Here is a 26,990-nt window from a genome sequence, read left to right on the forward strand (position 1 = left end):
TTAGTCTGAAGTTCTAATTTCAGGTACAGTATTTCAGAGATGCAACAGATTGCATTTGAGGAAGGCAATATCCAGGTCCACAGCTCTACTGGACCACAAAAAAGTGCAAAATAGTAATAGCAATTAGTATATCCATCAGAAATGAAAGATATGGTCAACTTGAACAGAGCAACCCATATAAACAGCCTCAAATCCTCTTTTCCCTGCAAGTTCTTTTTAATGTTCCAAGTAATGACATGAGAACAAAGGCTTTGTTTTTGCTCTTTATTATACAAAAGGAAAAAAAAAAGGAGGGGAGGGAGATCCACAGTTTTAAGTCTATTTAGACTTGAGGCTGAAGTTCTTGCCATGTTGGTGCAAATAGCAAAAACTTCTAAGGAAACCAAAAGCATCCTGAGCTTGCCAAGTCCCATTTAGTAATAGAAACCGAAATCCAGTACATTTTAATATTTTTTGGCATTTTAAAGTTTTTTTAAATCTACAAAAACACTTTAAATATTAGAAAAAAAATGATTCCTTTTTCACAAGAACTTCTATCTGGAATATCACATTTTGTCAACAGTGCAAAAATGCACTCAGTCCCACCTTCTTACAGTACAATCTGTCTCCCTCCCTAACCCCTGGTAACATTTTTTTTTCTTTTTTAAAAAGACATCAGTACTGTAAGAAATTTACTTTAAAGAACAAGGTTTTTTTAAGGTTTGTTTTTTTTTTACTTAAAAAACACATCTACTAAAATACAACAGAGCTGGTACATTCAGCAAAATCAAACCAGGTGTTTCACTTTAGAAGGATGAGAGAGAGGAGAGAGAGAAAAGGGGGAAGGAAGATTGACTGACGGAATCAGAAATAGAGTTCAGGAGCATCAGAGGGGTTGATGTGTGACAAATGTGCATGACTGGGCACATCCTATCAGAATTCAGACATGGCAATGAAAAGCAAAGTTAAAGTGGAGAAATCTAGCTTGATGTGGCAATGGCTGAAGTGTTTTTTTCAGGTTTCTAGTGGGTAGGATCTGTTAAGAGACTTCCTGAACCAAATGCCCTCAAGTCAGTCCCAGTTTGCCAGGCCTTTGGAGAAAGCACCAAGGTAGGGAAGGCTCCATTAGAACAACAGAAAGTGTTGCATACACTGCCTGGTTATTATATGCAATCCTTCTCCCCCTGCCGCTGATATTTTGCGTAATTTACTTCTACGTGTGGCCACATTTGCTGCATCAGAACAAATGCCTCCATTCCACAAATGATAACCAACTTCCTTGAGGTGAGAAAAGTACATCTAAATGGATGCATCCTACATTTTCATTGGGTCATCTCATTTCTGGCAAAGTTCTGTCAAACATCTTATGAGGCGACAAGGTTTTCCCTACCCCAGGAGAGACAAAACTGGGAAAGGCTTGAAAATTATATAAAAAGGGAGTCCAAAAATGTTAAGGTTTTGGTTCTCACCTGCCTCCACAAAAGATGTGCGCATGTGTGAATCAGAGTACACATTATACCAGCCACAAGTTCACTAAGAAATAACTCAACAGAAGAGGTGTTAACTGATTAAAATACACTTACCAAAGGCTCACTTAAAAGGGATGGAGTTTCAGCTTCCACTGCCTTCAAGGAAGGTGAGGCAATTACATGTAAAAACTCCACATGATTTGGGGATCCATAGCCATGATGCCCCCTTAGCATGGTTCTGTATGGGCCCTCCCTGTGCAAAAGCATTTATTGGTAGCTTCCATGCAGTTCACGTAATGAGAAAAACTTAGCACCGAACGGGCAGAGGGCAAGGAGGAGGCAACAAGGTGTTACCTGAAACATACACAACTTGCCACACTTCTTCACAAGTCTAACCCCGCCCCCCCGTCAGGATTCTCTTGCAGAATGAGGTACAATGACGACAACCGAAAACAACTTCTAGCTTTGAGGAACACCTATTGGTTCCAAAGGAAGATTACACCCAACCTCACAATCTGGAGACAGTACTTACCCCCGTGCCGGGCTCCCTGTAGTTTGGTGCCTTGCTTGAAAAGGCTCTTAACCCATGTGATAGCCTCTTCATTTGCATGGCAGTGAGGCTTCCCTCTTGATCAAAATTACTGGCGTGGGAATTGTGCATATTAAGGGACTAGCACATGGGTGAAGAGCCATGTAAATGAGATGTTGGGTCAAGTAAACCCCTACATAGTAAGCATTTTTAAATGTAATACTTATTTTTTATACACCAGTTCAAGGTCAGTGACAGGTTGCAGGCAAGGATTTATAGAATAACCCGAAGAACTTCAGGAATGAGAACGTGTTGGTGATCATACAGACTTAAAAAGCAAACGCTGAACGGATTATTTACGATTTTACATGTTGCCACTCTTTTCTTGTACTTCTTGTAAATGGTTATTTATCATCATCATACAGCTCCACTATTGTTTAGCTTTAGGAAGACATTCACACCTGAGTTACTGCCTTGCAGGGCTTAAGAGAGCAGCAGGGCCACCATCACATTAGCAGTCCTACCAGGAACATGGGCTGGGATCGAAGCCGGTGGCAGGCAAAATGCTATGCCAAGCTGGACCCAGCATCAGACCCAGTGCTATCCACTGATGGCTGTGTGGCCGACTTGGCCCCTCCCTTGGAATGTCCCTTTTCAGTGGCAGCACTTCCACCTACCAATCCAAACCCTTGCCCCACCCAAAAGGGGTGGATTACACCCTGCATCATTTAGTGATTCTTCCTGAGTGGCATTTCTATCAACTTCAACGGTTTTAGTTTTGATTACATGTACTTAATATCTTTTCAAGTCTGCAAGATCTTTGGAGGTTTTTCAAGTGTACTGAATCCACAAAAAACTAATAACCGTTTGAGTACTATTCAAGGGCATAAAAATACCCATTTTCATGTGTACTGTACATTAATTGATTTCCTATGTTCTCAGGTAAGTTTCTTTTTCCCTGAAAAGCTTTTGCTTTAAATGATCTGGTGTTATTCAGTAAATCCCTGCTTGGATGTGTTACTGGTATTTTATACCAAGCCAGAAAAGCCAAAGGGCTATTGAGATTGACCGCTTGTCCAAAGACAACATACTTCTGTTGCTTTGCCTCCAAGAGTTCAACCCAAAGCAACCCAGACCAATATGTACCAAAAACATAAACAAACAAACAAAAAAGACAGAGGAAAATCTTGATTTGTCCGAACTATTCCCACAACAACTGCATACACACAAACATACACTCCCATACGTGACGGTGCACTTCTCTTCATAAACATGACTGATGTGCTTTACATGGAAGTAAGTTGTTCATCCCAATGAAAGTAAAGTGGAAAACTGATTCTCACTTGCACTTCTCAAGGTATGTTATGGGAACCTTTGCATGTTATTCAGTCAAGTCATTCCCACAATGCAAAATACTCTTTCCTAAATTAATACGGCCACCAAGAACCACTCAAGATTTCAATGGAGCCAGTTTTACACAGGTTCCAGTGGTGCCTGTAATCAGGTGTATGTAAGTTTAATATCAATCCTGTGGCTAGTTTTGACAGTTTGCTACCCAAGATGACGTGGGCGTTTTTCAAAAAAACTAGAAATGCTAGCAAAAGGTAGGGAAAGTTCCAATGCTTGAAACCTGTAGGTCCTCCCAAGACATTTTGCAATAGTGGGAGACTTTTGTATTTATTTGAGTTGCTGGTTCAAAATAAGATTATTTAGCAACTGGACTCTTCCCAGTGATGGAACAGAGGTACAGCACACTTCCAAAGGGCAACTGTGGGGCCAAGATGCTCAAAGAGAAGGAATACATTTGGCACAGCAAGACATTGCAAGAGACAGTGAACTGATAGAGAAAAGCAGACTAAATGGGAAATACTGCCGTTAAGATTTTTTTATCCTGTAAATCGGATTTGACTAACCTGTGGCTTTCCCGATGTAGCTGGATTCCAACTCCCATCAACCCCAGCCAGCATGGCCAACGATCAGGGATGATGTGAGCTGTGGTCCAGCATCTGGAAGGGTCTTCAGTCCCCTTTGTAACTCCCTCTCTCGACTGCATTCTCAAATGGTGCAGCTTCCCTCCAGGGGAGTATCTGCAGTGCCAGAAGCCAAGTCTTTCTTTAGAAGACCATGTTTCCTTCATGAGGTTTCCAGACTTACCCAAAAGAGATCAGCAAAGCACAAGCCATGTGTTCAATTTCCACAAGGGGGGAGGGATAAAAGGGGTGTGTGTGTACTTTTTCTGGTGGGTATGCTTAAAAATAAAAATCCAAAGTATATTTCAAGGGGAAACAATGAATTCTGTAAACTACAATGCATTTGAAGTTTGTTTTGCAAAATTCTCATTTTGCTTGTCAACAGAAGACACAGTGTGCTATGAAGGGCACCGAAGAGCCAAGATATAGTACACAACCAGCTTGCAGGCCAAATTGGGGCTACAAGCCACTAGTCACAGGATCTGGCCTTAAAAATGAGAAATTCCTTGTCATATTATTAGAGCAGGTAGTCATCCAAAGAATGTAAAAATAAAGGCTAGTCAGTGATGCATGCTCTCATAAACTAAATTATGTTTTGCATGTAAAATATTAAAGAAACAGAAGGACAGGGAACACAGATGGGAAGAAGCAAAAGGAGCCTTGCCTAAATACCACCTGTCCAATTAGATAGCAAGATGCAACATACCAGCTTGTTTTTCTGAGAAAATCACCAATGCCAATTTAATTTGTACTGATCTAGTTTGGACATTATGCTAAACTGTGTATCAACATGCGAACAAGTCTCAGGCTCATGCATCCTCCCCTTTCCTCTTTCTTCCACTATGAGATTAGAAACTCTCTTATGTTTGCAATAAACCATGGTTTAATATTATGGCAAATCTTAACTATGGTTTAGGGAAACAAGCCAGGATCACAGACCATGATTTCCAATTGTGGCTTGTTTCCGTAAAGCAAAGTTAAACCAGATTGTCCACATTTGGACACAACAAGCAACCATGGTTAATTAAATAAGGAAACAAAACGTTTCTCATCTCTTCACAGCAAGGGGAAAGCTTACACATCCAAGGCTTGTTCAAGTAGAGCTAACACACATCTTAGTCTTACATCCAAACAAGGTAATAGTTTCTTGCTCTTTTTTCAGGCTGGAACTACCACATTACAGGGGAGACATGCCCTTGGAAGAAGCAGCCATATAGTTCTGGCCCTTCCTTTTGCCCAGTAATGTCTAGTCATACAAAGTGTTTCTTGAAATCACCAAGCTGCAAATTTCCCTGCCCCTGGGAGAATGGGTAGGGGAATTTGTGGCATGGTGATGTTTTGTATGATCAGGCATCTTACAAGGGAAAAGGAGGTGTGGTTGCTGCTTTTTCTTTTTTTTACAACCACCACCACCTGACCCCCAAATAGCATGTCTACTAGCTCTGATGCCATTTACAGGGCAAACACAAAGTTGGTACTGGAGTTTCCTTTCCTTTTCTATTCCCCACAGAAGAGGCTAAGAAATACACTTCTTGGTGGCTGGAATCATTCTCTTCTTGGCATCATTCCTCTGCCCAAAGTTGAATGAACACATGCAGCCTGAATAAAACCAAGGCATGCTAAGGGGCCAGGGGAATCTATGTGCCTCTTATATACAAACCCCATCCACTCCCAAGATCCCAGCCTCTGCATAAGGGTAAGAGACATATGACGTACTCAATCTCAAAGATGGGATAATTTAGTTGTAAAAAAGATGGTTGTCTCACTTTGTTTATAAAACATTTTTTTTTGTTTTTTTGAAAAAAAAGCTTAATGACACAGAGGATCCCACCCACAACCAACCTCCCGCTTCCAAAGACAGTCAAACAAAATGCCCCATTTTGGTACAATTATTGGTCACTTCATTGTAAAAAAAAATATATATATTAACAACAACAACAACCCAAAGGGGTCTGGCCACTACTGTCTTTGTTTAAATGCTGGTCAGAAAAACGACAGAAAAAGTCCACCTCCTGCAAAATAAAGTCAGTAACCTTGGAGCTCCCAAAATTCTCTTCTGCGACAGCATACCAGTCAGATATTCTCTCTGCAAAAGAAATCCTTTTCTTCAGTTCCTTTTCTATTCCCTGACCCTTGCCATGCACTCACGTGAAATATACCCTCCCATCCCGTTTCCTTCAGCAGGAAACATTTGCTGGATATCCAGTTCATCACAGGAAATAACTAAGTGCAGCTGTGGCCATTTTGTTCTCTTTCGTCAAGGTGTAAAATTTCAAGACTGTACAAGATTGTCCACTTTGAGGAGAGGTGGGTCACACTGGCAAAGTCCAGAACCTTCCATGGCTCGTGCTCTCTGGAACCCATCTCTCCCTGGCTGTTTGCTAAGGGGGTGGGGAAATCTCTCATTGCCATGTTGGTTTTTTGTTTTTTTTAAAAAAAGAATTTGTACAAAGTCCAAAGCTGGTGGATAGAATTGGGGGTGGGCGGGGGGTAGATATGTGAGGGGGGAGGAAATAAAAAGGGGCCTGTATTTTGCCAGGACCCTGCCCACCTCAACAAAAAAAGGGGGGGAACCCCCAGAGAGATTCAGGAGGGGGGGAGGAATAAGAGAGAGGAGTATAGAATAAAAATTCTCTCCCCACACCACCGCCACAAAAAACCCCTCCGCTGGTTGTCAGATATTTTCTACCCCCCTGCTCCCCTCACACACAACCACACACAGTTAAATACAATGTGAGGTGTGCGAGGAGAGGAAGATAATTAAACCACAGTGATTTCCTTCCTCCCTTTCCTCCCCATCCTAGCTCTCCAGCTGTAGATGTTACTTTTATCCGGAAAAACAAAACCGAATAGAGTACAGCAAGAAAGGCGGCTGGAGAAAGGGGATGGTTCAATTGGAGTCCGAATCAGAAGAATCTCCTGAGGAGGACGAGGAACTGCTGCTGCCCTCAGATTCATTGTCGTCGTCATCATCATCGTCCTCTTCGTCATCCTCTTCTTCATTCTGGTGAGGGAAGAGGCAAGATATGAAGTTATGTCTAGTGTGGGTACCCAAGGTGATGCTGAGGGACTGCAGAATGTGGCGGGGTGCAGAATTCAGTTTACTGGGAAATGCAACATTTATTTATTTTTAGAATAAAAGTGCCTTGTTCTTATGGTTTCAAAGATATATGCTTGAAGACTTGTCGCCCCCACCTACTGAAACGCAGAAGCCAAGGAGGGAAATGAGCATGTTTTCCAGTGGCTAGGTCTTTCAGTACTTTGCACAGCTGCCCCCATCCTCCACAACTAGTAGAAACCAGAAGGATGCAGGGTAATAGAAGCTGTCAAATAAAATTATGCGAAATGAGAGATTTGTTCAGCTTGTGTCATTTATACAGGTTACAGAATCCAGCATTTTATTGGTACAGAATTTAGATCGCTTTGACAGAAAATGTATATATGTATTTACAGCGGCTCCTTGACTAGCGCTTTTGTTCCTTCATATGCAAGGTGCTGGCTTGTGTTCATCTGTACCTCTCATCATCTGTCCTAGGAGCCTTGCTATCCACCATGTTTTGGGCGGGATGCTAGGGTTGCACCTTAAAAGAGGAAAAGCCTTCTAGTTATATTCAGAGGAACTGCACTTTTGAACTTGTGAAAAGCCCAGCTGTTGGGGATAGCCCCCACTGCTTAATAAGCACAGTTAAGCAGTCACTGAAACACGCAGCCCCGACAATCAGTTTTGCAGAATAGGTGTGAGCAAGAGGTAGTGTATATAGAGAAGTGTACAGACGCCCGCACACTCACCTCATCCCCGTCTTCGCTCTCCTCTTCACTACTTGAATCAGAGGAATCCCCTCCCTCCTCAGAGGAGTCAGCATTGTCGTCGTCCTCCTCCTCTTCCTCTTCATCGTCATCATCGTCGTCGTCGTCATCATCATCCTCATCCTCAGATTCCTGCAAACCACACAGGATTTAACAGAGACATGGGAGAGCTAGACTGAAAACACCACCAACACAACTAGAGCTCAACAGATGGCATTCACCTTTATACACCCAAGAGTCCACAGTAAGAACCCCAAGTGGCCAAACATACCCCTATTTCTCAAAATTTGCCTTCTTGCATGTGGATGAAATGTGAAGGTGCTCACCAGGGTGGCACAGGCACGGTTTAGGGCCTTAAATGAAACCGAATGCACTATAGCTGTGCCAGAAATTGCAAAGCAGGGTACAATATATGCCCCTTCTGCCCCAATATTCTGTTAAAAGAAAGCCAGCTCAACAACCCAAAGTTCTCACTATAGAAAATTGACTGCTTCACCACTGGTTTATTTTTAATGAAATGCTCAAGAGCTCTAGGATTTTTACATTTGCAACTTCAAGCATGCCCACTTAAGGAAAGTGGAGAAGACCAAAATGAAAGAAAGAAAAGGGATCTGAAGAGCAAACAGCTTTCCAGCTATCAGCACCTGAAGTGCAGCAGAAAACCTCTCCCCATCCAAACATCATCTTCACAAGACTAATAATTAAAAAAATCCATCCCAAGAGTGGTCATGCGAATCAATTGATGCTCCTGGAAGCTAAGCTACTTGTGCCTATTAGCTACAGAGGGGGAAAAAAACTACATTCCCTATAATGGGGTTGTTGAGCTTTACTTGGCAAAGCTGTTGAGCTAAAAATGATGTTTTTGAGCTATTTTTAAAGTTAATCGGCAAAAAAGACACTGCCAACATGGGTTGCCATACGTCCGGATTTCCCTGGAAATTTTAGCGATTTGCACCCAGACACTGCTTCCGACTGCAGTATTCTGGCTGCATCTGGGAAATTCTGGACGTATGGCAACCCTACCATATAACTAACTATAGGGAGATTGGATCTCTCCTTCCCAGTGGAAGATCAGTGGGCCCCAGCCATCGATCAATCACCTGCATAGAATTTGGCTCCCTCCCCGTTAGAAATAAGAAGCAAGCAAGCAAGCAAGGACTTTTACAATAATTTGCAATGCTTTACCAGACCAGTTCAGAAAGAAAGCAGAGTTCCTGGGGTCAGTTTTAACACTTTCAAAATGGCTCCATTAAATCAGCCAAAGGCAAACCTTGGAACAAGCTTCCCTGGATTATTCCATTGCGGGTAACAGCTGCATGATGAAGAGGAAGAAGTGTTAAAAGCACTTACTGATTTGGACTGCACCGAGGGCTTCATCTTAGGATTTGGGCCTCGCATCTTCCCCATGTTCTTGCGTTTCTGTTGAGATACAAGTGGGAGGGGGCAGTGTTAGAAAGAGGGGGGGAGGAGTCAACATTTACTTATTTCATAAAATTTATAACATTTATTTTCATAAAATTTATATACTTTGTAAAAAAAGAACCCTCAAAACAGTTTGCAAAAAGAATAAAGCAATAAAATTATTGCTAAAAGTAATTAACAACAATTTAGAACTCTTAAAAAATTAAGATCAGGAATAAACAGATTAAAACATACACCAATGTTCTTGGTATCTGGGTAGGCTTGCCTAAACAAAAATGTTTTTAGCAGGTGCCAAATACAGTGCAGTTCAGTACAGTGAAAGTGCCTGCCTGATGTCAATAAGCAGGGAGTTCCAAAGTGTCGGTGCTGCCACACTAAAAGATTTCTATAAATGCAAAATGGGTTTATTATTATGTGGCACCCATGACAGCACCAGTGGCAAAGAAAACACTTGCATTCTTTTCAGCAAGCTAGTATCTAGCCTGCCCCTTCCCCAATCCTCCATTTCTAGCAAAAATCAAATGTGCCCCTAACAAACTATCTAGTTCTTGTGGCACTAGATTCTGAAGACTTGATGCCAAAAATGTTAAAACAAGCAGCAGGAGGAAAATACAAAGGCAACTTAAGCTTTTTCTACTCAAGAGTTCTTATAACATCCTGGAAATCTATCCTATTATTAAATCAAAATGTACCAATTCAATAACCATAAATACCCTGTTTAATTCAGTGCAGCTTTCAAACAGTAACTGGTACACTTTTATCTGATGCAGTCCTGCTGGGATAGGTATCCCTTTTCAGTCAGAGGGCCACATTTCCTTCTGGGAATGCCACTGGTAGGAAGAGCCAGAGGCAAGCGGACAGAACAATGAATGTAATGTTTATATTTGTACGGTAGGCGGGTTTCTACACTCGCATAACCATCTCCATCTTCCATACATACAAAAATGAAGCTTTTTCTTTGGGGGGGGGGGACCAAAGGTTCCTTGTTTCTGACCTAATCAGAGTTACAGAACATGGAACCCTAGACGTCAGGCATGAAGAGATTCCCTTCCTTTCACTTCCAAGCTATACTGTATTTCAGAGGTCAAGTTGAAAAAATACCCCTTCCAGTCCCCTCCAAACACTTGCAAGACACCTACGTTGGAAGTATGTTCCTTGTACACAGCTCTCTCCTGTGGCGACAAACTCTGCAGAGAAGACAGAAGGGGGAGGAGTGAGAAGCCAAGATTAAGCATGTTATGGAGGTGGTTCAAAACATGAGGAGTGGGAGAAGATGGATTGATTATAGTCCCTACATAAAGCAACCAGATTATAATTACCACAGATGAATCATTCCTTGCCAGCACTTTAATATGACACTTCTTGCAAGCCCCTGGCTGTCCTTCAATGAGTTCTGCCCTATGAACAATTATTCCCATTTTACAGGCAGGGAATGGAGGGCTGAAAATGCTAAAAGCCTAAGCAGATGCTGTCAGGGTAGAGGAAGTTTGATTTGGGTTGCAGAGAAAACACAGAACAAAACCTCAGACAATGTATACGAACATGCGAGAGTGCTCTGTGTGGCAGGATGATCCATGAAGCCAGAGGACAGATGAGAGGTGGGGAAAGCTCACACAGTGTCTAGGATGCTTATGTTGCTGATAGGAACTGGGGATGAGCAGAATTTCATACAGATTGAAAGTCTTTGGTTGCAGAACAAGAGTCAAATGTCAATATGGCTTGACTTGGAAGGCTTTCACACGGATGCTTCATTGCTAACACTCTGATCTTCTCAAGGAGCTGCTACCTGTTCTTGTGCCTTCCCCCAACTGACAGCTCACCTTGAGCCACATATCCAGGTGTACTTTGTACTGTTTCTGCTGCTCTTCGGCCAACTTCTTGTACTGTTCCTTTTGGCTCTGAGAGATGCGCTGCCAGCGGCTTCCAATCTCCACCATCCGCTCCTTCAGAGGAAGATGGTTAAGTTCACCATTTGAAAGCAGCTCCTGAGAAAATTTCTGATACCCGTTCCTGGTGAGGACACAAAAGAGAGAAGTTACAGGTGAATGGGCAGGAGGAAGAAAGACAGCAGGACTGATGGCAGGATCTATTTAATATACTGGAAAACTCAGTGGTATGGGTTCACATGCATTGCTAAACCATGGTTTCAGAGGCAGAAAGGAGCAGCTGGAACCCCCACTGCCGTTAAGAGTTTCCAAACAAACTTCGGTTTGTTTGGAAACTTACCAATTTGTTTTACATTCTTATCACCATTTCATAAGAAATGGTAAGTCAGATTTTGTGGAAAGTGGAATGCAGCTCTGCAAAATCCTCCTCCCAGTCACATGGAAGGAGGGAAAAGGTATACTGAGACAAAGGCTTGTGGTGGTTCCTTCTTGTTCATGCACATAACCATGGTTGAGTACGATATGCAAACACAGGCACTCTCTTTGGATGCCACCCTGCTCTCCACAGGGAACAGATCTTTTCAGTGGTAGCCACAGAACTGAAATGACATCTCCTAGGAAGCTCAACTGTTTTTTTTCTCTTGGCTCCATTCAGAAACTTCACTTATCTTTTGAAGAATTAAGCCTTTTAGAAGTTATTCTGTTGCTGCTGTTTGGTTTTGGTTCATCAATTTTAATATGATCTTGGGCTTCCAGAAATGTTAATTGTGCTTCAGTTATGTATGGTGAACTTTTTATTTTATTTTATTTACAGTATTTATAGATTGCCTTTAAACCAATCAATTATCCACCTACTGAAGTTGACTTAACTTCAGGAAGGCCACTGATTCCTCACCACTGTGCGTTTGTAAGCCATAACCACAACTCAGAACACAAAACATATAAGCACACACATACAACCCTGCCTTTTTCTTTTTAAAACAATGGCAATACTTACATGGGGGGTTTCTTCGGCTCACCCTGGAATTTCATCTTCTTGGAGGAATTTGTTGTGCATGGTGGCGCCCTCATCTCACTCAGTTCTCGCTGCAGAACAAAATAAAGAAGAAACAGAATACAAGTTGCTAGAGAAAATGAATTAAAATTTAGAACTCTGGCAATCCAGATTCTGAGCCAAGAAAAGACAAGAGAATGTATGTAATCTGTGTAATTATGCATAATCTTATTCCACCATTTCACTGGCAGGAAGCACAAGCCACTTACATTTAAGCATATCTCCATACAGCCAGAAACTGGCTGGTTTTTTGGAAGTTGATATTCTGTGCCCAGTACCACATACAGGACTGTTTTTCTGCATTCCTGTGGAAACTGTGCACACGCACACACTCGATGCAGTGCAATCACACTGAAGTGAAAAATACTAGGTGGGGTGGGTTTTTTTAAAAAAAAAGACTGACCAACCTCGTATCGTTTCTGATCTTCTGCTGCCTTCTTGATCCACATCAGCTTCTCCTTCTTCTCCATGTTGTTCCAGGTGGCTTCCATGGCTTTTAGTGCTTTACCTCGGTCATTCTGAAGCAGAAGGAAAGCTGCTACTATATACTGTCATGGACTCCATAAAAGTGCAGAGCTCAGACAACTCCCCACTTTGAGCCCACCACTTCTATCCTAACTTCATGCCAGCTACCACCTGAAAAAGGCAGGTTGCTTACCTGGTAACCCACTTTCTACGCTGGTCATCTCATGAGTTCTGCAGCGTGCAAACCAGGGGCCAGAACTCATGCCCTTTCCCCACAAGGGAAGACTTGCACTCCTTTGGCTCATGCTACCATCCCTCAAATTACAGTTTATCAATTCAATGGCAATAATAACATTAGCCCTATTTACAGCTACAGTTCCCACTAGCACAGCTCATCTGATTTGACATTCTTCCTCTGGACACCCACCAGATGGGAGCTGCCCCTTGTTCATCTCCTTCTTGAGTCTCTGAAGTAAATTCCAAGCTGGACACCACCTCCTCAGATGGCACTCCTCTCCAAGACATGTTGTCAGTCAGCCCCCTCCCCCCTGCAGACTCCTGCCTCTATTTTGGAGCAAGTCAAAGCTATACGGCTCTCTGCTTTGTCACTCACATGTCTTGCTACTGACACACTGCAGGTCATTCCATTATGAAACTAGGCCTCTGCTGTCCCACTTTACCTTAAAGCGAGCAAGATAATCTCCAATGACACTCTGCTGCCAGATTTCTTCAGCTGTTTTCGGTGACTCGGGAAGTTTGCCGCGATCCTCCTTGTCGGAACCATGCTTCTTTTCTGTCTGAGCTTTCATGGCAGCCTCACGAGCTTTGTACTTGGCCTAGAAAACAACACGCATGGTCAAAATCTTTGCAAAACCCATTGCTGATTGGTAAGAAACACAGAAAACCAGGCTGGCTGGAGGAAAAAAGTTAAGCACTGAAACTGTGTTTTGGAGAGTGTGTGGCTTAATGATGCAGTGGTTCTCCCCCACGTCTGTGACACAGATTTTGAGGAAGAAAGCTGTTAAACCGGAGGAACAGCAGGTTTTAAACCAAAGCAGAATAATCAGTTATGGGCCAATCTATTAGCTTCTGGACACAAATTAAGGTGGTTAAAAAACTCTGAACAGCCTTGTGACCTGCACTTGCAGGAGGACAGCAGGAGCTCAATTTATGCGAGTCCCACTATAAGCCTGACCCAGCACTTTCAAAAAACATATAGAACAAAACATTGTATGTGTGTCCTCTTGAAAGACACCTGTATTTTATTTTTTTGTTCTGCATGAGTTGCAGGTTTTCTTGTAAGGAAGTTTCTCTGTTAGTACATTAAAAACATGACTAGCAAGCTATCTAACTGTTTTTATTAACTGCAACCAAATTTCTGCTATTTAATTATTTGCAAGATAAAAACAAACATTGCACTTTTGTTGTACCAAAAGGTCATTTATCGTTTTTTCTTTCCCCCATTAAAATCAGTTATTCTTCACAGCTTTCACCCAAAAAACATCTTTCTGCCTTTAAAATTATCTCTTTTTTATAATGTGGGAGATGCAGTAAAATCAGCACAGAAACTAATATTTTTAAAGTGCTAAATTCAAGGAGTCTTGTGGATGTATACCTCTTTCTGTGCACAGATGTAATCTTAAAGACAGACATTATTAGAGCTGAAGATTTGAAGCTACACTCTCTAGAGCAGGTTTGACTAAGCTGTGGCACTCCAGATGTTGCTGAAACGGAACCTCCATTGGCCCCAGCTAGCATGGTCAATGGAAGGTCTAGTCCAGAAATAGCTGGAAGGCCAAAGGTTAATGACTCTGGCTTTAGAGCTTCAGATCTCTCACTCCTGAATATGCCTTTCCAGTACTAGAAAACAGCTGCAGTAAGGTTTGAACATGTCAAGTATGGGCCTGGTACAGATGCAGGATAATGAAAAACAAAGCAACACAGATAACCTTTATGTATCTTTATGTAGATTAACAATATGAAAATAAGGGATACCCTGTAGTTTCAATGACAAATTTTGGTGGACAGTGCCAACTAGGAACATAAGGTTGGAGCAATCACAACTAAGGTACCCAATAATACAAATGTTCACCCAGGTTTTATGCATGTTTCTAGGCCTCAAGGTTACACCAACTCTCAGCCTAACCTACCTCACAAGGTTGTTGTGAGAAAAATATGGAAAGGTGAAGAGCCATGTATGCCACCTTGAGGCCCTTGGAAGAAAGGTAGACTATAAATGCAATAAAGGAATAAAACAAAGCAAATAAACCCAAATACATGATGTAATGCTATTCATGAAGGAAGGAGAACCATCACCCCTGCTTTTTATTGGATTTTTGATCGGCTGCAAATCTGTGGTGACATTCTTTGGCATGTGGGTGGATGCTGCTCCGGCATCCCACATGTTATGCCCACCATAGGAAAGTACTGCTTGATATCTAGTCATCTGCCATCACACAAAGTTGGCCTTTTAAGGCATATACACAGCAACAACAAACCCCATCACCCAAGTGCAACTACTTTCCCTGTCCCATATTAAGGTGTCCAGCTAACTCCCACAAGGATCCTAAGACCCTCTTTCTCAGGCATCTAAACCAAGCCTCAAGACCTCTCCCATTTGACTCCATGTGTATTCACAGCTGTACTGGGAGGCAAACAGTACAAAAGAACGCAAAATGGGGTTTTTTTATTGCACCCACTCTCACACTAAGGGAACGCACTGACCGAGTCTGGCTCCTTCCCCCTTCCCAAGCTGGTGAAAAAAAATGAGCAGAGGTAACGCAAGATGGAATGGTAGGAGCGCCCAGGCTGTTAACAGAGCTGCTTGGTGGCTTCTAGAGGGAACCGAAGGCTCGGGAATGTTCAGAACCTTCTGTGGGGTTTCTAGCAGATTTTGTTTCCTCTTTTTCTTTTTTTTTAAGGGTGAGGGAGTGGGTCAAGATCCTGGTTTCATCCAAGTCAGGGGTAGTCAATGTGGTGCCCTCCAGATGTTGTCAGACTACCACTCCCATCATCCCTAACCCTTGGCCATGCTGGTTGGGGCTGATGGGAACTGGGAGTCCAGGAACATATGAAAGGCGTCATGATGGCTACCTCTGATCTAAGTCAACAGGGGGGGAAAACCATCCAGCTGACTTTTTGAGATACCCAGGAGTACATGTTCCCCCACACCTTCCCCCAAAAAAGATGGTTAAGGAGAATGTGCATTATTGATTCAACAACCTTTTTTTTCTCTGAAAGATCATTCCACATCCGCGCCAGCAGCCGGGTCAGTTCGCTCTCCGACAGTTCGGGTCGCTCCTCCTGCAGCTGCTTGCGTTTCTCCTCCGAGAAGATAAACATAGCAGAAACGGGCCGTTTGGGTTTCTCAGAACCTCCCTGTTAAAGAGCACAAAGGGACTCGTGGTTGTGGAATTTTGAGTTTGTATCTTTTGTTCTTTTTAAAAAAGCGTTATGGAAAAAAGCAAATAATAATAAAAAGAGCAAAAACTGGGGAAGGTGGCCTTATTTTATGGGCTGCAAAGTATTCCTAGTAGATCAGCCAGCTAACACTTTAGTTGATTAATTCAATGGGGGGAGGCAATTTTTACCAGCAAGATCAATTTTTAATTGGTGGAACTGCAAGTTAAAAGCTTGTTTATCTTTTGAGGCTGTTTTGGTTCAGGTGCATTATTGTAATGAGCAAAGGGAATGGGAAAGAAATAAAAAACGCGAAGATGGGTGTTTATATACAACAATGAGAATGGTAACTTATTATTTTACTGTCAATTATCTAACACTTCCTTCAGTATCTGACAAATATTGGACTTTTGGTCATAAGCAAATTTATTTTAATCAGATTAATCAGTTACTTGAACATAAGGCAGATGATTAAATCAATGAAATATTCTTTAAACCTGCTGACAGTTCTACTTATTATATACATATAGGGAGATAGCCAACATTAATTGTACTCTGGAGTAGACCCATTAAAATCAATATACTTCAAAGTCATTTCAGTCAATTTGATTTCAGTGGGCCCATCCCAAGTATGACTAATGTTGGATACCACACACACATAAGGAAACCTTCAAGAGGTATTAGTTTTGTTCTCATTTTTACTATCAAATTTCCAAAGGAATCCCAGCAGCCATTTTACATGAAGTCTTGAGGCTGGTTTAAAAGTAGCTTTGCTCCACTGCTCTAAATGTCAAAAATGTATCCATACCCATAATGCATCCTGCTTGTTGCCCTAGCCTGTATGCATCACTCACCTTGCTGGCATCTGGTGAAGTCTTTTTAGAGGCAGGGCTGGTGGCACCTTTCTTGTTTACTCCCAGCATCTTCTCCTCTCCCAGAACCCTCTGCTGTTCTTCTTCAGGTAAGCTCTGAATTTTGGAGGAAATGGCAAAATAACAAAATAAGGAGTTATGACTATTTTTCATTCTCTCTCTGCCTTTCACCATATATCTAGTAGATTAATGTATACATAGTTTGGAAGCATCTTCAGGTAGTGCAGAATGTGGCTGCCCACTTTCACCCAAGCAGCTTAAGATTTCCAGGAAATTAAGTCAGCAGCCTAGCATGGGCATTGGCTGCTTCATTCTCCTCCTCACACAAAAAATGTACTAGGAAGCTGCCTCTGAAAACCAACTGGCAGCTTAGTTCTCACAGAATGCATTATTCATTCTAGTGCAGAGAGAGACTTACAGACTATTCTAAAACAACTGTGCTGGCTATCAATTTGAAAGTCTAAGTGACCTGGGATCACAAGCATTTGAAGTCAGTGGCTTAATTAAGACATCATAAAGAAGTACTGTTAATTTAAGTTAACAGTTTTGTGTTGATGCCTGGATTAACACATTGCAAATAGAGAAGCAACTCTAAACCACTGTTTAGATTTTAAATTGTTATTAATGCAAACCGTGGTTTGGGGAAATGTTGAATGGAGACCGCTTCTCCTTTTATGAACTAATCCCGCTTCCACCAATTGACCAGCAACGGGGCATCCAGTCCTCTCAATGCAAGAGGCAATATATGATATGGAATGGAGCATGGCCTTCTGGGTTGAGACCTCATCACTACGGACTGCGTGACTTAATCTTTCAGTTTTAGACAAAAAAAGTTTACACAGAGGAACCTAAGACCAGTCCAATTCAAGTATTTCAAGGCTGAATAGGAGAGAGTTTAGTGGACACTGAAACCAATGAGATTTAAAAGTGCTTAACCAACTGGATTACACCCCACTGTCTTTTTAGACAAGGCTTTTAAAACAGTTATCAAGAACTGCAGAGTACACAGAAAGGCACTGCTATATGTTTACCCAAAATATGACTCTTCTTAATGCTCCTAGTCCCAATCACTCATACCAAAGTCCATTTTCTTAGCTGGTCCAAGCTGTATGTGTGATTGGGAAGGGTAACAGAAAAGAGCTGCTAAAAAACTTGCTAACAGTTTGGCAGAATGCTGTGGCAGACTCACCTCCAGGAAACGCAAGAGCTCAATTTCATAATCTTTCTTTCTCTATAGGGGCAAAGTAGCAAAAAAAGAGTCAGTTCCTGGTACATGCCATGAATTTTGCCTCCTTCTGCTTCCCCTCCAGAGCTGCACCCTCCTCCAAACACCTGACTCCTGCCAATGCAGGTTTCTAAACATCAATATTTGGAATCAGAAGCCTAATAGCCAGCACAAGTCAAGATGACTTAATGAATAACTTTGAGAAACACTGCTGTACCATTGGGGCCAGCAACTGGCAACCCAGAGCCAAACTCAGCCCTCTGAGTGGTCCCTAGGTGCCAACCTTAGAGGCTAAAGATGACTGTAGTGTCTGGGACAACAGGACTTGGCAGAAGGGAGTAAGCGGTAGAGATGAACCTTAAAAACTGGCTTTCTGGCAAAGCAAATTGCTATCCAGGGGCAATGATGCTTTATTACTGATAGATATAGGTGTGCGTGTGCATGTTAAGTGAGAGACACAGGACAGTGTTTCAGGGTTGTATGTGAATTCCTTAAATGGGAATATGGGCCCAAGGGACAGCAGATGTAATTTGAGCAGCTGCTGGAAATGGGAGGAAAGCAAAGCATTATGGACACTTTTAACACTGTGATTCTCAAAGGGTGTGGAGCTCTACACTGATGTGGCAGGAGAGGACAATGGCAGGAAGATTCAAGGACACTAAAAATATCTATTTAAACATTTCAGTGTACAGTAGTATAGTATAGTATAGTATAGTATAGTATAGTATAGTATAGTATAGTATAGTAATGTTTATTTGCAAAATATCGATAGTTATCTTTTCAAAATGAGAGCAAGAGCATCAAGTGTGTGGGAATGATTCATGTTAGCCGCATTTTTAAAAATATTTTCTGGATGTCCCATGATCATATTATAAAGTAGTTGTGTTCTACGTTATAAATCTGCTAGTTGTTGTTTCTTTTTGTTTCCCAGTGTATTTCCTATCAATTAAAAAAATGGTGTGGCATGAGCAATTTTTTATTCTGAAAGTGTGGCTCCACCATTTGCAGCTACTTCCTGGGGGCAGGAGGTGCTTCCAATGCCATTTCAGGTTCATTACAAGAGCAGGGACATTTTTCAACCTGCAACAGCAATGCTATTGCAAAATGGGAGAATGAACCAATACTATGATGAGAGGAGGACCTGGTAAGGGAGTCGGAAGATGACATTTAACATCAATGGCCTTGCCTTTTGAAAACAAACTATTATGGCCTCTGTATTGTGTGTCTTTTAAAGTATCTTTTAGGCTATTCAGTTTGGTATTTATTGACATAAAATTGTATCGATTATCACCTGCTTCTGTTTTTATTGTACCTGATTTTGTCTTTTTATCTGGTTCATAGCTGCATCTAAAGGATGCTTTTGAGCAGCTCTTGAAATCAGGGGTGATATGGGGCAGGGGGTGGTATGACAATTAATGGATCGGACAATTTATGGGGAAGGGCAAGGGGTAGTAGAGAACAACAGTCTTCTTTTGCCTTAGTGTCACTTGTAATAATTTCAGTGGTCCATCAGGGTGCTGCTTTTAAAATGCTAGTTCAGTTAATGGAAAACTACGCCCCTTTGGAGCTTCTGGATCCTGATGTTTTCTCAATGTCTCTGGGAAATTTTCCTACTGATGTTGCTGGTGGTCTGGTCAATGCTCTGGTCTTTCTCCAATTAAGTGGAGATGACCCAGGTAATTGATATGGTTGCTTCTAGATGCCCCCGCTCAAACCACGTAACTCATTCAGTTCCCTGGAAAATCTACATGCAATGAACATAAAGAATTTAAAAGTCATGAAGAATATTTGGGTGTCAGAGGTGGCTACTGCTTCTCTGAAGAGTGTAAGGTGCCCATATGGCCCTAAAGCAAACAGTGGTTCATCTATTCTTAACCAAACCTGAGAAGGTTCCTGGCAATTTAAATAATTGGTACCTAGATGCTTAGGCATTAAATGTGCCATTTTTAGGAGAGGTGTTAAAAGCATGAGGTGACCTATAAACTTCATATGGTTTTGGATGAAAGTGGTTACTTGGATCCATTCCAGTCTGAGTTCTAGGCCTGGTTTTGAGACTGAAAACCACCTTGGTCACCCAGGTGGATGGCCTCATGGGTATGAGTGCAACCTTGTTGATTCTCCATAAATTCTTGATCACCGTTGATGCTATCAACGATTACATTTTTTATGGGCCCCCTTTATAGGACCAGGAGGCACTGCTTTACTGCAGTTCTAGTCTTGCCTGGAGAAAGGCTTGTCAAAAGGTAGTGTTGGGAAACTACTGGTCCCTCAGGGCTTTTGGCTTATGAGGTGCCACAGAGATCTCACAAGTTATCAACATTAAACCACTGAGGTCATCCATTGGCTTGGGCTGAAGTGTTCACATTATGCAGATCACCCAGTCCTTTTATTGCCATCCTCTGATCCTAAGGAGATGCAGAATTTCTGTACCAGAGTTTGAAGGCAGCCCCAATTTAGATGAGGGTTGGAAAAGCTGAACCTTAATCCAAACAAGACAGAAGTAATGGTCGGGAAGTTTGTTGATCTGGGCAGAGGCTATGTCATCTTTTGGATTGGGTTGAACTCCCACAACTTTAGATACCCTTAAGGACCAAGTACACAACCTGCAAGTGCTTCTGAGTCCAGCATTATCCTTGCGTTGGCTGATGTTGGTAGGCGGTAGCACTTTTCATCAGCTACAAACCTACCTGGGGAAAGTGGGTCTGGCTTCAATTATCAATGCTTTAGTCACATTCAGCCTGGATTACTGACATGATCTCTACATGGGGCTAACCTCAAAAGAAAATTCAGAAACTACAATCGGACCATACCACACCTATCCTACAACATCTGCATTGGTTATCAATTCATTCCCAGATTCAAGTTTAAATACTGGTAATAACCTCCAAAGCCCTAAACTGCCTGGAACCCATGTTATTCTGAGGGCTGCCTTCACCAACATGAACCTGCCCAGGCTTTAAGATCAGCAACAGTAGTCCTGCTCTCCAGCCCATCATGAGCAAATATCAGATCGGCAAGTAGCAGGAACAGGGGCTTCTCAATGGCACAGTTGTGGAATTCTCTCCCCAAAGAAGTTGGATGAGCTCCTTCCCTTTTGGTCGGTGCTTCTGGAAGGAAGGAAGCTTTCATTCTTCAGTTTTTACAGTGCTTTTGCTGATTTTTAATACTGTTGTGTATTTTTACTGCTTTATCTGATTTATGGGACGCAGGTGGCGCTGTGGGTTAAAGCCTCAGCGCCTAGGACTTGCCGATCGAAAGGTCGGCGGTTCGAATCCCTGCGGCGGGGTGCGCTCCCACTGCTCGGTCCCAGCGCCTGCCAACCTAGCAGTTCGAAAGCACCCCCGGGTGCAAGTAGATAAATAGGGACCGCTTACCAGCGGGAAGGTAAACGGCGTTTCCGTGTGCGGCTCTGGCTCGCCAGAGCGGTGATGTCACGCTGGCCACGTGACCCGGAAGTGTCTCCGGACAGCGCTGGCCCCTGGCCTCTTAAGTGAGATGGGCGCACAACCCCAGAGTCTGTCAAGACTGGCCCCTACGGGCAGGGGTACCTTTACCTTTTACCTTTTATCTGATTTATATTTTTACTATACTATACTAAACTAAACTATACTATATTTTTGTTTTACAATCTGTTTATTTCAATGTAAAGCTGCTCTGGAATATTGTCCACTGAATGTCAAACGAAGGGATCGTTCAGATTCAAATGTAGGTTAAAATTGTCCCTGGAAAATAATGTGAAGGGGGGGGGGGGAGGACGACACAGGCAAGAACTCAAGGAAAGAAATCTTAGATTTGCTCCCCTCACCTAATGAAGGAGTATTAGTCAGAAAGTAAATTATTCAGTCAGCATACCCATATGCATACATGTAAATAATTGCTTTCTCTACAAACTAGGGAAGGTCAAACCATACCTCCTTCATGTATCATTTCTGAGTTCAAAAGATACAAGACAGTTTCACATTGATAGGAAAGTACTGATTATCAGTAGCCCAACTAGAGGAAATCCTTTCCAGGCACAGAAGCAACCTTAAGGGGATTTCTGTTGTCATCTATGGGTCACGCCCTTGAGTAGTCTTATTCATACAAATGCTAAAAGGGTCTGAGGAATCCCCCAGGTTCCTTTGATGATGGTAGAGAATTGCAACCTCTAGAGAAGGAGCGGAGGAAGACAGACATTTTTTTCAAATGGCAGCCTCTCCCCCAGGGCTCAGCTTCACAGATGCACAACAGGCTTCTTAACCCTTTTCCAAAGATCAAGACGAAGCAACTCTGCCATTTTGAACAAGGACTGGGGGACTGGGACTCAAGAGGGAAATGGGGTCCTGCCGCCTGTGGGATATAACCACCTCAGAAAAGGCCCTAGTTAAAGCAGCCAAAAAAGCAGGAAAATCCGCCATTATCTCACACTGTCACTGCTGAGGAGAGCCGAGCTGCTTAAAATGGCCGCCACAGCTTCAAGTAACAGGCAGCAGCAGGCCCAAAGCCTGGACTATCGATAGAGCCACTGTAACTTTCATATTAAAAATTTGAGGGGATTTTTGTGTGTCGGGAAAAGAGGAAGAAGTCTCCAAGTCTGGAGGTTTTGTGCTGGTACAGCTGGATAAAGCACAGGGAATTCTCCTCAAAATTTGGCCACTTGAAGCTCCAGAAAAAGCCCTCTCGTCCTTGTCCTTGCATCAACACCCTCCATCACATGCCTTAGCTTTCTCCCTCTCCAGACTCAAGAGCGGGCAATCTTTTCTGCCACCTAGCAAAGCTTGTTTGCTTGCCACGGATGCATCTCGTGTTGGAGGGAATTTTAAACAAGCGCAGCTACCGATGATTTAAACAGCAACTCATCAAGGCTGAGGGGAAATTGATTCTGAGGCAATTCGCGGTTGATAAATGCATTAGATCAATCAACACCAGAAAACAATTAACAGAGACAATCAATTAATCCCCGATAAATGGGAAACTTATGTAAACTGCCCCGAGTTGAGCCAGACTTCAGGTCTGCACGATCAACTTTGGGTTTTTTGTTTGTTTGTTTGTTTGTTGCTTCTTTTGTAACAACTGAAGCCAGGTGCGAAAGGCGTAGAAATTAAAAGTATTCTGAACGTCAGAGTTTTAAGTACTAAATAAAACTGAAGTGAGCTCAGTCTTGCCACAGAAAAAACACCTCCTGGTTGTCTCTCCCCACACACCCCAGGAAAACAAAAAACAAACAAAAAACAACCCCGATCTTCATTTCAGGACTACAATTTAGGGCAGGGATGGATTGATTTTCTTCCTGCCATTCTTAAGCTAAAAATTCCTGCAGATCTACTTCAAGCAACCCAAAGATCATTCAGCAGATCTCGATCTACCTTCTGACCAGCACTGAATTAAGCAACTGGACTCCTCTTCCTTTCCAAATATTTCAGCCTCTGAGAGGAGCCAGAGCTCTAGGGAAAAAACCTCTGCTGCTGTGGAGCAGGCAGGACTGCAACTGGGTGGGGCTTCCTCCCACAGGAAGGAGGAAAAACTGCAAGGGTGGACATGGCCGTGCCTGACCAAACAGGCAGGAGGAGCAACCCATATAAAGAAAAGTCTCCTCCACTGTTGAAGGGCATTTTTATTCTCCAAATTTCAGGGGTCTTCTGCTTGTTTGCAGAATTCCTGGGAGTTTTGCTTCTCCACATCCAGGATGAACTTCACACAGGGCCTGGGCTTGAGGATGGGTGGCAGACTGCATCCCCCTGCAAGTTACTAGAAAGCACCACCATTTAAAACAAACAAACAAAAAGGGAGGAAAAGCAGTCTGAATAAGACTGCAATTTCAGCCAAGTTATCTGATGCAAGAGGAGTGGCAGTGACCAACTGATTTGCTTTTTTAAAAAAAGAACACCACCACCACAACAACCCCAACCCATGACTTGCATGTCCATGTGCTTGTTTTCTTGGCTACTTCAAAGGATTACAGACTTGATTTTCATACTCTGTTCAAACACTGGGGACCATAGCATTTTGTTCGCACCCAGCAAATCAGAGAAACCAAATCTGTGGGTGGCTTAAAAAACAAAACTGCACCCCCAAACTGAGGCAGATTAAATCCATTATAAGCAGCAAGGTATGTAGTAACAGCTGGAACCTGCCTGATATGTAGAACCACTAAAGTCTACCCATAATTTGTCTCTGGGCATTATTTTTAATCCTTTCCCTTTTTCGACACACCCTTGTAAGAGCCAGGCTCACCTGATCACACTTTTTGTGGTAGGCGTCTTTTTCCTTCTGGGAAAGGAGCTTCCACTGCTGACTGCAGAGCACCATCCGTTCTGTGCTTGGGACATCTTTCATGTTTGCCATCAGTTCAGCACAGTAAAGCGAGTAACTATTCCTAAAACAGAAATTTCCTTTTATATAGTTGGGGAAATTTATGTAAACATAAGAATAAGCCACACAAAACTGCTGCCTGAAGTGCTTCTCCCACAGTCTCATAACCCACCACCACCACACATTTTTTTGGGGGGTGTCTTAATTTCCACCTCCAACCCTTACTATGAATGCAATAATGTGGATTATATGAATAAATAGGGGCATATGTCACTGGCTTTTGCATTGGTTCAGTGGTGTCTACTGTACAAAGGTTAAGAGTCACATCTACTATGCTACCTACTTTTGCCTCACAGGTTCCCCATTCATGATTTTGATTTCTGGGTCATAGTCATGATGTTGGATTTTGAGCTCTAAAGCCTTTATTATTATTATTGGCTTGGGATTAAGATGTGCAAGGACGTAATCAACAGAGAGAAAATGCCCTCCTAAACTTCCCTCAGGCCCACGCCTAGGGTTTCCCCCCCTTTTGTTACTCTGGACCTTCTCCCCCAGCCAATTCCCAAGGCAGTCTTGGTCGTAAGTACACAAAAGTTACTAGCCAAATAAAATGACACAGCCCTCTTAAACATGGGTGTCGTGAAAGGAAGTGGTTGGGTGAGGAACACACACTGCTGCCAGTTTATGAAGTTTCCTGGTTTTGCCGGACAAATAGGCTTTTTCAGCTCTTTCAGAATGCTTTTTTAATTCTCTCCCCATAACCTGGCTTCCTGCTGCAGGGGTGCAGTTTGTAAAAAACTAACCCTGTCTAGTTGGAAGTAAGTCCTATAGAATTCAATGGGGCTTATTCCCACATTAAGTGGGATTAGGAATGCACCCCAAATCAACAGATTAAATCTGCATAAATGTCCATAAAGAGGAAAACAAGGGGGGAAACCCTACTGTTTTCTTTTTTTAAATTAATTGATATGTGTCATAGCAGGCACCATCTTAGAAAAGGCACCCCTCCTGTTAGAGAGAAGTCTCCCCTGAGATGGCACCTGCCACTTACTGCTTTTCAATGTACCTGCATTAAAATAATCACTTATTTTTTAAAAAGAGGCTTAATCTGCTACCCAATTAAATCAGGGTATTTTTTGCAGTCAGCCAAAAATGTTTGAAGAATTAACCTTAAATAAAAATCACTCCATATAAAAAACCTAAGACTTCAGAGCCGGATTCTAGCCTTGCCTTCTCATTAGCATTTTCTAAAGATGATATTTTTTTCCCAAGGCATGGTCTGAAGGTAGAAGATGCGGACACCTTGCTGAAGGAGGTGTGGGGCGGGTCATTGCCTGGATGAGAGACTGAACTGGGAACTCCTTGTACCCTCCTTTGAGTTCCATGATGGAAGGAAAGTTAGATATAAACGTACCAAGCAAAAAAAATAAAATAAATGTGTATGGTTTTTTAATAATAAAAATGGAAGAGCGTTCAATCAAGTAAGGAGCAGCCTGCAGCTTAAGAGAAATGAGCAAATCAGCTTATTTAGTTCAGGCTGCTAGATTTCTCTTGGCACAGAATTTTAGTATCTTTTTAGTACAACCCTGAACATGAGACAACTCTGTGGCCTTGATCAAGAACCCCAAGTTTCTAGAGAAGAAGTTAAGTCAATGGATTTCTTTATTTGATATCAGGATTCATACCCCAACCCTTACACACCGCTTGGTGCGGCTTTCAACTATAAAAAATGACTAGAAAATACAATAGATATACAACATAAATGACATCCATTTAATACTTGACACACTGGCAGGAAATCAAGAGAAAACCAGCAATGCAAGAATATCTGAATTGGCTTTTGCATCAGGATTTCAGGGAGCCTCCTCGGCACGGAGGCTATGGAACACAGGAAAATATTTCCAGAGGAGAGTGAAGAAGTGGGGTGGATTCAAGAGGTGAACAGCAGCCCAAGTACAAAAATGGTGGGCAACTGTGTTTTCCTAGCACATGACTCAGGAGGAGAGGACAAACCCCTTGCCAGCAGCAGCACCTAACACCTACTGGAAGCAAAGGCTTCCCCACGAGGAAAGGCCTACTCCCCGGTATGAAGATGGGTAGCAGATCAGGAAAAAACACACAACTCAAGAGAGCTGTATGAAGGGAGATCCTGAAGAGGAACCCCTCAGCTAATCTCACAGGAAGCTTGCAAGTGATGGTATGGTGGTCATGGAGAAGTGTGGGAACTTGTCAATCTCCTTCCAATACCCTGAGCAACCAGTTGAGGCAGGCTGAAAGGAGAGTCCTACCAAGGTGTGTATATGTGCACATGTGAGATGCACCACTCCCATCTCAATGTCGAATGTCAGGCAGGGACTTAAGGAAGCTGCCAATAGAAAGACTTCCTTCATCAAGTGAGGAGAGCATGGACACAAGGAGAAGTGAGTGTCCAGTCTTGGGTAACTCAATAAATTTGTATTTCGTCTTCATTTAAGGAGCCAAGATAGCATGTGTCCCACCCCCATTTTAGCCTTACAGGAGTCCTGCGAAGAAGATTTTAACTTTGCAGTGACTGGCCCATGCATTGTGAGCTGCATGTCTGAGCAGGGCTTTGAACCTGCATCCACCCCACTCTTAAGTCTA

At 42.5% G+C, this 26,990-nt stretch overlaps 1 protein-coding gene across 17 annotated transcripts in view; it reads right to left on the reverse strand.

Moving 5' to 3' along the window:
- Window positions 1-250: 250 nt before the first annotated feature.
- The window catches only part of UBTF (upstream binding transcription factor), a 44,474-nt gene continuing 17,734 nt past the window's right edge, over window positions 251-26,990 (reverse strand). For 9 of the 17 annotated variants that reach the window (XM_083708504.1, XM_083708492.1, XM_083708502.1 and 6 more), the window contains 12 exons: window positions 24,291-24,432; window positions 18,042-18,083; window positions 16,835-16,948; window positions 15,804-15,959; window positions 13,262-13,417; window positions 12,524-12,634; window positions 12,060-12,148; window positions 10,997-11,186; window positions 10,316-10,363; window positions 9,105-9,173; window positions 7,737-7,886; window positions 251-6,951 (listed from right to left, as the gene is read on the reverse strand). In XM_083708504.1, coding sequence (XP_083564630.1) covers window positions 6,838-6,951; window positions 7,737-7,886; window positions 9,105-9,173; window positions 10,316-10,363; window positions 10,997-11,186; window positions 12,060-12,148; window positions 12,524-12,634; window positions 13,262-13,417; window positions 15,804-15,959; window positions 16,835-16,948; window positions 18,042-18,083; window positions 24,291-24,432 — 1,381 coding nt within the window. In that variant the 3' untranslated portion in view covers window positions 251-6,837. The remainder of the gene's footprint in view (window positions 6,952-7,736; window positions 7,887-9,104; window positions 9,174-10,315; window positions 10,364-10,996; window positions 11,187-12,059; window positions 12,149-12,523; window positions 12,635-13,261; window positions 13,418-15,803; window positions 15,960-16,834; window positions 16,949-18,041; window positions 18,084-24,290; window positions 24,433-26,990) is intronic. The other 8 variants (XM_083708497.1, XM_083708493.1, XM_083708494.1 and 5 more) reach the window with 1 other exon arrangement.

The sequence above is a fragment of the Podarcis gaigeae genome (genome assembly GCF_964106915.1).
Source record: "Podarcis gaigeae genome assembly, chromosome: 13".
Taxonomy (NCBI): Eukaryota; Metazoa; Chordata; class Lepidosauria; order Squamata; family Lacertidae; genus Podarcis; species Podarcis gaigeae.